Below are 12237 nucleotides of genomic sequence, written 5' to 3'. Positions count from 1 at the left end.
TCGCCAATGTATTCGAATGAAATTTTAGAAAAAAGAAAATTTATTATAAATGAATTTGATGTTTTTATAAGTTCTATGGACCCATATAATAAAACTGTTGGAATAATTTTGGGATTAATATTAACAAATGCTTCGATGTGTTCGAATGTGTTTATTGAGAATATATTTGATGTGATTTTGAAGAATATTGAACTGATTTTAAAAGCTCTTAATTCAGCAAATGTTTCGAATGAAGAAAATTTAATAAGTTCGCTTTTAGACTTCTTAACACATCCGATTTTTGCTTTTTCTTCTGTAATGATGTATAAAGTGATAAAGTTATTACTTTTAAATATGACAAAATTAGCAACGCCAATGCAAATAAAAATTTTGTTATGTTTAAATGAAATAATTTCTACAAATTTACAAAATGTGAATGAAAAAGATTTCGGTATTTATATTGAGTTATTAAATGATTATATCAATGTGACAACTAATAATGAAATAAAAATTAAAGCTATTTCACTATTAGGAATTTTTATTATTAAATCGGATGTTAATAAATTCGATAAGTTGTCCGGCGTCGAGGCGGCTGCTGTAATAAGTAGAGCGTGTTTGTTCGATAAGGAAAATGAGTTAATCATTTCGGCATTCGAAACGTTATCAAATGAAATCGAACAGAAAAATTGTAAATTAAAATCGTTGTATAACGATGTGATTAAAACATTTTGGACAAATTTCTCAGATCATATGCTGCCAAGTTTGGCCGAAAGATTGGCGAAATATAGAATTTTGTTTGCTCCTGATTATATATCATGATGCTAAATAAATCATTTGTATTGTGTCTTTTAAAATATAATAATTTTTTCAAAAGATTTAATATAATAAATCTTATGATATAAATTACACAACTTAATTCTTCGAAACTTGTGATTTCGGCAATTTCATTTTCATAAAGTTAATGGATAATGTGGTTTTTATAAAATATATAATTGCTGTTTCATGTGCACTATAAATAATATATTATTTTGTTTGCAAACAAAAATTGCATATATGCCTGTATACAATAAATCAGGATCGTTCATAAGTAAATATTTAAAACATTTAATTGATCCAAAAAATGCTATACAATCAATTAATGAAACATCTTTATCAATAAAAAATATATTATTTAGCAAAAAAACTCGCTGACCGGGAATCGAACCCGGATCACAGGAACGACAATCCTACATGATAACCATTACACTATCAGCGATTCGATTATTCAATAAATGAATAAGATTAGATACTAACATAGACCAATATTTTTCAAGAACAAACTGTTAATACTCGATTTCAATACTTTATATAAAAATTGAATAATTTCGAATGTTTTCTGTCTACAACACCATTTATCATCCCTAAAATATTCAAAATCATATTTATTACAGCAATTTTATATTTCAAAATAATATTTGGAAATTATTTAAAAAATTTAAAACAGAGCTTATGATTGCATCTCGAAATGGGTATGTAGAAATCGTTTAATTTGGTATATGGATCCAAAGATAATTTTTGTTTTATTTAGAATATATATTAATCATTTGATATTCTAAAATGTTATTTGGAAGTTGTATGTGATACTTAATACAGCACTTATTTATGCAGAAGAAAATGAAAAAACTGAAATAGTCGAATTACTTTCTAAAATAGAAGGAATAGAATAATGTAGAATTATATTCAACAAATTCAAAGCATTATAGTAAATAAATTTTGATTCCCAACTAATAATTGGTAAAATAAAGCATCAAATGAAAGTAAACTTTGATTAAAATCCGAAATTTGTCAAAAAAGAGTCATCCACCAAATTTTATTTTCTCTATCTTATATACACTTCTTTCTGAGTGATTAATCCCTATATTTTTTCAAAATTTGTGATTAATTTTCCAATTTGGCTATAATGGCGTTTATAATATAAAATTATCAAGTAAACACTTTGGCTAATTTTAACATCACTGGAATTTTGGTGATTTTTTGTGTTTTATTTTACCAAGAAATAGGGGTAGATAGGGAGTTTCCTACAGGATAGGGATTAATGATGGTGACTATATTAATAGGAGTGTGAAAGCATTTTTTACTCAGGCAAAATTAAAATTTATCTTTTTATTGACCAAGTAATTTGATGATTTTTTTATGATGATTACTTTTTGCTAGTGAAATTGCTGTTTCAAACATTTTTAATAATTTCCAAAAGTCATTATCTTGCTAATATAAGTGCTGTTTTAAATAATTGAAATAATTTTCAAATATTATTTTGAAATACTATATTATTCACATATATAAAAACTAGTTTTGATTTTTTCTTAAATATTTTCAAAAAATTATTTGAGCTAAATGCAGTGCCTTATGTTTTTAGTTACTAAGTTGTTTTAATGCTTTAAAAGACATGCTAAGGATTTAAACTCATCATTTCAAAGTATATAATCATGTTTTATTATTGAGTGGTTTGGGGTGCCCAAGAAGCGGTTGGAATGTAAACCTGGAAACCAAAAACTAGAGGAACATAGACCTCTGGTGGTTCCGCAGGAGTGATTTCAGGGTGGTTGTGAACTAAGAAATGAATCCATTTATCACCAAAATAGGCTCCATCAATATCTTCAACACCTTCATAATCATAAAAATCTGTGCAATTTGGACAGAATATTTTCATTTTGTCAACACCAATATCACAACTAATTCCACATGGAAAGCATGACTTGTTATGGCAAAAAGAACGTGGACATCTTGGAAAAACTCCATTTTGAAATTTTTCTATCATTTTTTTTTGACCTTCTTCTGTTAAAAGATATTTTTGATGAATAAGGCCATAGAGAATTTCTGCTTGTGCGAGCATTTCTTTGTCATGTTCATCTGGATTAAGGTTTTGTGATAAAATAACTTTTAAAGCATAATCAAAGTCAGATATCTTGTTTCTAAACTCTTCTGCTTCTTTTTTAATGAACTCTGTGTCGATATCTACTAAGAAGTCACCTTTTTGTTGAGAAAAGAATTCAATCCACCGCGTCATGATTTGAGCCACTGCCTATCGTTTTGTAATGTATTGAAATATGGAGAAATTCAAACAATTGACTTCGGGTTGTGCAAAACATACACCATATGACAACATCATTTATAAATGTATACCAATTTCTCATGACTTTTTAAAACCTTAAAAATTTTATTATAATCAACAAAATTAATGATTAATCATATTGCAAGATTTTAAAAAGTTAATTTTTTTATATAGTTGAGTGAAAAATTGTGTTAAAAAAATCATTAACAAGTAAACATCAGGTAATTGAAATGTCATACCCATTCTCAATTAAACTTAAAGCAACAAAAAAAAAAAACTTTATATAACTTTTATTGTCAATACCATATTAAAAAGTTGATAAACAATACCTCTCGATAATCAATTATCGATGTAGTTCTTCATAAGATCATCCAAAAGTGATATGAAAATCATTTAGAAGTATCACTTTTTTTTAATTTTAATTTTATTTCTATATCTGTAATTTTTTAGTTTTTCATTTTATTGATACCAAACCCCGAAATATTTTTATAGTTCCATGTTTTTGATTAAATTATCCTCATTAAAATCTTTTGCAAATGGATCTTCCTCGATATTAGATTGTGGTACAACAACTGAAAAAGAACTTTCTTTTTGTGTACCTATTTGATCGATATTTTCTGAAACAACGTCTTCACTATTTGCTTTGTTACGTCGAATCCGTATTAATAAAACAACAAGCAATACAACGACAATAATTACAACAATAACAACACCGATAATAATATAAATGTATGTATTATTTGTTTCATTTTGTTCCATTTGTTGCAAAATAGTAAAGAAATCGGAATAAAAACTAAAATATGTTGTATATATTACAATTGTATATTCATAATAAATAAATTCTGTATAAACATATGTATACATAGAATTATACATCGAAAATATATACGTACTATTTAAATGCGTTCTTAAAAATGATAATGACAAGGAATTTGATAGTGATTGTACTAAAATCATAGAATATGAAATCGTAGTTGCAAAATCATACGGCGTATTCGACTGCTTGAATGTATTTGATTGCGAAAATGTGTTTGATCTTGTGAATTTGTTGGATTGTGAGAATGTATTTGATTGTGAAAATGTAAGTGTTGGTGGAAGACATTCATCAATTGTCGTGTTGCTTATACTAAAATCTCCAAATGAATCATTTTCATATGAAGAAGTTACCATAACTGTTTGTGCATGAATGTTTCCAAATGCATTTGATGCAATATTTGGTTCATTTTCTCCATCATAATATATGCACTTAAGATTCTCGCAAAATTGAAATGCAGATGTATCAATGGTTTGAACATTTCCTTGAATAGTAACTATTTCCAAACTCGAACATGAATAAAATGAAAGACTACCAATAAATGTAACAGAAATAGGAATTGTAATATTCTTCAGTTTATGGCAATATATAAATGTATGATCAAGAATTTCTGAGATATTTTCATTAAATTCAAATGTTTCCAAATTTATGCATAGTTGAAATGCTACACGTCCGAGAGATGTAACTGATCTTGGCATTGTGAAATTTTTTAACTTTGTACATTGATTAAATGTAAATTCTCCAATAGTTTCTAATTTATTACCAATAATAATTGTTTCTAAATTACTACAAAAACCAAATGCACTATACATAATTGTTTCGATGTTTTCCCCTAAATTAATGGATTGCAAACTAGAACAAGAATAAAATGAATAATTTCCTAAAGATGTAATTGAATTTGGAAGTAATATACTTTTGAGTTGACTACAATTAAAAAATGTATGATCAAGAATTTCTGAGATATTTCCATAAATTTCAAATGTTTCCAAATTTATGCATAGTTGAAATGCTACACGTCCGAGAGATGTAACTGATCTTGGCATTGTGAAATTTTTTAACTTTGTACATTGATTAAATGTAAATTCTCCAATAGTTTCTAATTTATTACCAATAATAATTGTTTCTAAATTACTACAAAAACCAAATGCACTATACATAATTGTTTCGATGTTTTCCCCTAAATTAATGGATTGCAAACTAGAACAAGAATAAAATGAATAATTTCCTAAAGATGTAATTGAATTTGGAAATAATATACTTTTGAGTTGACTACAATTAAAAAATGTATGATCAAGAATTTCTGAGATATTTCCATAAATTTCAACTGTTTCTAAATTATTACATTGTTGAAATGCAGTATTTCCAAGAGACGTAAGTGAATTTGGCATTGTGAAGTTTTTTAACTTTCTACATTTATTAAATGCAAATTCTCCAATTGTTTCTAATTTGTCTCCAATAATGATTGTTTCTAAAATTGAACAATTTTGAAATGCGTAATTCATAATTGTTACTACATTATTTCCTAAATTAATCGATTGCAAATTATAACAGTTTATAAATGCATAAAATCCTATGGATGTAATTGAATTTGGCAGTATAATGCTTTTTAGTTGATTACATGTTGAAAATGTATAATTTCTAATTTCTGGAATATCTCCATAAATTTCAACTGTTTCTAAGTTTCTACATAATTGAAAAGAAGTTCTCCCAAGTAATGTAACTGATTTTGGGATTATAATGCTCTGTAAACTTGTACAATTATTAAAAGCAAAAATACCAATTGTTGAAATTGTATTCCCAAGTTCAGCTGTTAAAAGTATTTTCCAATAAGAAAATGAATAATCAGGTATAGAAATAACTCCATCTGAAATAATAAGATGAGATGCTAAAGTAGCGTAATTATTCAAGTTTGATATAACATCTGAACTACCAATTGTTAGCGTTTTTGTGCTTTCAACCCATGTTTCTGACAATGAATGCACGAAAATAAGTAAAAAAACAAAAGGACAAAACTTTTTTGATATATTTATCTTGATTTTATTTGTATTTAAAAAAATAAAAAGAAAATAAAAAAGAAAAATAAGCATTGCAACCAAAGAAATTGAATTACAAATAAATTTATAATTGGATATATAATTTATTTTTTTACTTTGCTTTTGTTCTTTTATGAAATTGAAAGAATTTCTCGCTTGTGGAAAATTAGAATTCAAATAATTGAATGAATTTATTTTACACAAGCTTGTTGGTAAATACAAGTTATAAAGTGAGATTATTGGAAATGAGACGAATTTCACTAGATCTATTTGAATCATGTTAATATCAGGAAACTGATTAAAAGTATCGGTTATGTTGATTTCGTTACGCTTATATTCTAAACCATCAAGGTAGGCACTGATTTCTTCGGATTTATCATTTTTACTTCGTATGCATAATTTCCTATAAATATTGGTTAGCTCACAATCTTTTGCTTGGGTAAAATGTATCAAGATGATAAATATCATGAGAAAGTCGGAGCTTTTAATTGAAGTTTGTCCACAAACCTCGTCTAAGAAAATTACTCAAAACTTCATTCAAAAATTCTTAAATCACACATCTTGACCCATTGAAAGAAAGCTGTTTTGGGCGAGAACGATAATTCACAGTTGGGGTACTAACCGCCTTGTGAAGTCTTTGGATTGATCATCTAAACACGTTCGAAAATATTTCAAAAAGTGGAAAGCGGCTATTCGTAAGTGCGGTTGTGAAAAGCCGCCAAAAACAAAAAATCAAAAACTTTTTCAAAGAAATTTTGTTGACAAGAAAAATGGAGAAAAAGGAAAGAAAGGATCTCCTTGATCAAGATCTAACCTGGGATTTTGAAAATGCAAAACCAAACCCAAACTTCAAAATCGATCAGCAAATAGGAGAAGGTGGTTGTGGATCTGTTTATCGAGTAACGCACATTCCTTCAGGAAAACATTTTGCTGGCAAGGTAGTTACATCTTCTGACTTTGGAGACAAGCTTTTTAAAAACGAAGTTGAACTTATGAAAAATATTTCATCGCCATATACTATCAAATATTACGGAATTGTTTGCATTGACAACAAAACCGTGATTTTAATGGACATTTGTGAATGTGGTAGTATTCGTGATTTGATGAATTTTACTGGTAAACCTCTTAAAAGAGAACAAGTGAAAATTGTTATCTATGATGTTATTAAAGCTCTCATTTACTTTCATGAAGAGTACAAAATTCTTCATCGTGATATAAAGGCTTCCAATATTTTACTTGCATCAAATGGAGAAATTAAAGTATCTGATTTTGGTATTTCTCGTCAATTCCTGACAACAACTGTATTTACTCAAAGCGTTGTTGGTACTCCATATTGGATGGCCCCAGAGGTGATTAATGGTCAGAAATACACATTTTCAGCAGATACTTGGAGCGTTGGAATCCTTGCAATCGAACTTGCAGATTTCCTCCCGCCTTATTCAACACTTTCTCCCATTATTGCGACACAAAAAATTGCAGATGAAGGACTGAACGACCAAAGTTTTGATACTCAAAAGCATTCCAAAGAATTTCTTGATTTTGTTTCACAGTGTACAAAGTTTGATCCTACAGAAAGGCCAAACCTTCGCGAGCTTTTAAAGCATCCGTTTCTCAAAGATGTTCCAAAGATGGATCGTAAGATGTATATGAAACCATTAGTCAACTCAAAAATAGACCTTGCAGAATTGAACCAGAAAATGCACATAGGCAGATTAATTGGAAAAATTGGTCCAGCAAAATTGATCATTTCGTTCGGAATTGGACTTTTCATATTTTGCAAAGTTTGGTCACAGACATCATTTAAAGTTGCTGTGATTACATTGGTTATTTTGGTCATTGCTGTGATTAAACTTTTAGACAAAAAATAATTTGATTTCGAAATCAATCTTTTCTAAAAACTCATTTTGAATTAATTTTTAAAAGAACAAATGGTGATTTTTGAACATTTATAATTATTATTTACACTTTAATTTTCTGTTGTGCAGTGTTAACGTCTTTATATCATGATTTCAGTACATTATAAAATGTGCCAATTTATCAACAGAGCAAAAGGATAAATTTTGATGGAATTTTGATAATATTATTATTTTTTCCTTCGGAACTACATCATATTAATCTATTGAACAAATTAAAATAAAACTATTCTTTAAATAAATATTTCGAATTTTAATTACAAAACAGAATATTTACATTATTTTATTTCCTGATGTTTTCACTCAAATATCTGTTGTCGTTTTCTATTCATTCGAAGCTTTTTGAATGATAAAAAACCGCTTGAAAACGATGCTCTGAAATTGACGCCCATACTTCATTTTCAAAAAATGTCCGAACATTCTTGCATAACATTAGATGACGTTAAAGAGGCAAGAGAAAGAATCAAGGACGAGGCAGTTGTTACCCCATTAACACATCCAAACAATCTTGCGAAAATGTGTGGATGTAATCTTTACTTAAAGGTTGAAGCACTTCAAAGATGCAAGGCATTCAAATTCAGAGGTGCCTTAAACAAGATGAGGACACTCCCAGAGGGTACAACGGTTGTTTGTGTTAGTGCTGGAAATCATTCTCAAGGTGTTGCACTTGCTGCATCTTTATGTAAGTGTAAATCCATCATTTACATGCCAGAGAATGCATCGATTGCTAAAGTTAATGCAACAAAACATTACGGTGGAAATGTTGTTCAAGTTGGTGAAACTTTTGATGATGCCAAAAGAGAAATGGAAAAGGCTCTAGCTGAACACCCTGACTGGGTATTCGTACCTCCATACAATGATAAGTATATCATTGCTGGAACAGGAACTATTGGTCTTGAAATATATGAACAAGCTGAAAAGATTGATACTGTTGTTGTTCCAATTGGTGGTGGTGGCCTTATCAGTGGTGTTGCATTCACACTCAAGAAGCTTATGCCAAATGTCAGAATTGTTGGTGTTCAAATGGCTTCATGCCCTGAAACTTACAAACTTTTCAACAAGCAAAAGAAGCGGATTGTAGATCCTCTCCCAAAGGAAACCAAAACACCACTTGCTGATGGCATTGCTGTTAAAAGTCCAGGAGATCTCAATCTTGACATTATATACCATTACGTTGACGACGTTGTTGTTGTATCTGAAGATGATGTTGCAATTGCCGTTGCTCTTTTAGCCGAGCGCGCAAAACTTGTCTGCGAAGGTGCAGGAGCATCATCATTTGCAGCCGTTTATTCGAAGAAGTTTTACTTTGAAGAAAACGAAAACATTTGTTGCGTCATTAGTGGTGGTAACATTGAACTTAAGATGCTTTCAAGATGTATTGATCGAGCATTGTTCCTTCGTAGCACAAGATTGATGATTGAAGTTGTTCTTCCATATGGAACAGTCAATTATTCCAAGTTCTTAAGTATCCTTGTCCAAAATCATATTGATGTTCTTTCTGCTGTATCATTACCACACGTTGATGTGTACGCAAATAAGGAACATTATAATTTGACTGTGGATATTCCGAACATGACTGCCTATGAAAATGTTAAGGCAAGTTGCGCTGAAAAAGGTTGGGTGGTAACTCAACTTAGCTCAGCTGCAGTTGATTGAAATAGTGAAGTACCTTAATTGGTAATAAAAAGAAAAATGAATAATTGTTTGGTTATGAAAATCATTTGTTGTTTCTTGAAACATAAGCATCAGGAGTCTTGTTCTTGGAGATGATGAGAAAGAGTGAAGTGAAGTGATGCAAATTTTTATCGAATGTTCGGAATTTTAGCTGTTAAAAAAGTATGGAGTTAAATGACATTTTAATGTTAACAATGTTATTCCTAATAAGGATTTAAGATATATAGAAAAGAAATTGATATAATAAAATATAAATTTATCTAACGTTAATGTCAGACTCATAAAAAAATATAATTATATTAAATATCTACTCATTATGTTCATTTATTTATAATATTAAATGGTCTTATTTCTTTATATTTAAAAATTGATCTGAGAAAAAATCATTTTGGCAAGAGTAATTTTTCTTTGATTATGCATTAATTATTTTCAACTAAGAGTATATAAAAATTTGTTAGTCATATTTTATGCTTTTTTTAAATTTTTACATTTTTAGTTGTAAAAAAGTGACAGATGAAACATCTTAATACCAAAGGACTAACAATTCCAACAAATGCAAATGATATGATAAAACAATGCAAAACATTCAAAAAACAAGAATTTAATCGAATTTCTAATTTATCCTTTGGTGAACTAAATTCTTTTGTTGATGCATCATTTAAAAGAGTCAAAGAATTCACTGTTTCTAATGATCAAAAGCAAACCATTAAAACTTGCTATATGATTTATTGTCTAAACGAGTTATGTCCTGAGAGAAAAAATGAACTCATTTTAGAAATTAATAGAATAAATATAGAAAGGAATCAACAAGCTCAAATTTTTCTTTCATATGTTGCATCACATGTATATTGCAAAGTTGATAGTTCTATGGTACATTCAAAACTTGAGAAATGTTCATCAAATTTAGAATCACAGATAGACTGTATAACGTCAGCATACTTTCTTTATTATCTTACGATTTATTCACCCAAATCTGTTTTAATTAATTCCACCTTTTTTCTAAAGATATTACTTAAATCATTAGAAATCAAAAACATTGAAATCCGACGAATAATATCCAAAACATTAGGTATTTACTTGGGCATTCTCAAGCGCACACTTCAATCTGCATTAGAACAGACCTCATTACAATTATTAGAATTTGCCAATTCCAAATTATCCAATGAATACACTTCACTTTACATATCATTATTAGTATATAAAGAACTCCTTAAGCAACAACAATATTCCCTTTTTAAGTCGCCTGAAATTTTATATAAAAACTTAATGACAATTTCACATGTTAACATTCATGAAATTCATACAGAATCATTACATTGTTTTGTATTAGCGATACCATTAAATCCAAAATTATTTCAAGAGAATTATTTAGAAAATGTAATACGACTTTTAATGGCCGATAATTTAGTCCGAAACATTACAAAATGTTCTGCGTCATCATATGTTAAAGTTATGACATATTTTCCACAATATTTAAGTACAACAGCGGAAAACAATTTCCAAATTTTAAGGACAATGTTATGTCCAAATGGTATTAAGCAAGGGTTTAAGTTATTAAAAGTATTATCAGAGAAACAACCACAATATATTACAAAGAATATTCATATGATTTGTTCTATATTAAGTTCAACAAATATAACAAAAGATTTTGTTAAATTTGTTCCTTCTTTGTTCATACAATTTTCTAATTTATGGAATGAATTTCTTAAGACATTTTCGAAGAAGATAACAACAGAAATCAAAAAGACGCCAAATGCATTACAATTAAAATTATTAAATTCATGTCCATCGATTAATAACAATGAATTATTAAATACTTTAATGTCGTTATTAAAATATAATAATTATTTAATAAGGAAAAATGTACCACCAGCAATATTTAAACATTTAGAATTCTTAAGTTTAAATGAAAGTAAAGATTTGATTTATAAGTTATTAAAACATGCATTATTAGAAAAAGAAACAATTGTTCGAAAAGTTATCTTAAAATCAATACCAGAAAAGTATATACAATATTTAACATCAAGTACATTAATACAATTTTTAGAATCTTTTGCAAATGATGAATGTTTTTCAGTACGTAAAATCGCAATAAAATTATTAGTTAAAGCATCGAATTTCAATCCTTTTAGAGCATTACCAACAATTCGTAGGATATTATTAGATAATTTATTTTTATTAAATTCACAACAAGGAAATTTATTACGGAAAGAAACAAGTGAATTATTATTAATATTAATGAAATCAACAGAATCAATTTTATCAATTTATGCTTCATCAATATGTAATATTACACTTGAACATTTTACTCAACCTTCTCGTAGAGAGAAAACTGATTTTGACTTAAAATTTTATTACAAAATATCAATTAATTTATCAAAAGCTATTAAAATAATATCTGATAAAGATATTAAATTAATTTCTCATTATTCGGAATTTTTAGATGTATTTTTAAATGTATTACAACAAAGCACATCGAAAAAATTAAAAATTTCTGTTGTCTCAACTTTAACATCATTAATATCAAATAATAATCATATTTTTAAAATAAATCGAAAAGAAATTTATCGGAAAATTCAAAATGCTTCAAAATGGAATTCTACAAAATTAAATATATCAATATTAAAACTTTTAGGTCTAATTGGTGCTATTGATCAAGATTTAACAGATATTATTAATGATAATGAAAAAATTTATCAATTAAGTTTCGATATTGACTTTAATAATCATCAT

The 12237-nt window shown here is 27.9% G+C and overlaps 3 protein-coding genes across 3 annotated transcripts; 2 read left to right on the top strand and 1 right to left on the bottom strand.

Moving 5' to 3' along the window:
* Window positions 1-2452: 2452 nt before the first annotated feature.
* Window positions 2453-3025, bottom strand: GO595_010092 (Casein kinase II regulatory subunit family protein; the record flags this gene model as incomplete). Its single annotated transcript, XM_067912733.1, has 1 exon — window positions 2453-3025. One exon carries the CDS (start codon window positions 3023-3025, stop codon window positions 2453-2455), a length of 573 nt encoding a protein of 190 aa, XP_067768830.1.
* A 3662-nt stretch (window positions 3026-6687) lies between these two features.
* Window positions 6688-7785, top strand: GO595_010091 (STE family protein kinase; the record flags this gene model as incomplete). The annotated part of the gene is made up of 1 exon (XM_067912732.1): window positions 6688-7785. The coding sequence occupies one exon, from the start codon at window positions 6688-6690 to the stop codon at window positions 7783-7785; it is 1098 nt and encodes a 365-aa protein (XP_067768829.1).
* Window positions 7786-8238: 453 nt separating this feature from the next.
* GO595_010090 (threonine ammonia-lyase) lies at window positions 8239-9486 on the top strand (the record flags this gene model as incomplete). Its single annotated transcript, XM_067912731.1, has 1 exon — window positions 8239-9486. The coding sequence occupies one exon, from the start codon at window positions 8239-8241 to the stop codon at window positions 9484-9486; it is 1248 nt and encodes a 415-aa protein (XP_067768828.1).
* Window positions 9487-12237: the final 2751 nt, after the last annotated feature.

This window comes from Histomonas meleagridis, assembly GCF_020186115.1.
Source record: "Histomonas meleagridis strain 2922-C6/04-10x chromosome Unknown scaffold_61, whole genome shotgun sequence".
Classification (NCBI taxonomy): Eukaryota; Parabasalia; order Tritrichomonadida; family Dientamoebidae; genus Histomonas; species Histomonas meleagridis.
Note: the sequence above shows the minus strand (reverse complement) of the source record. Positions and strands in the feature narration are given on the sequence as shown.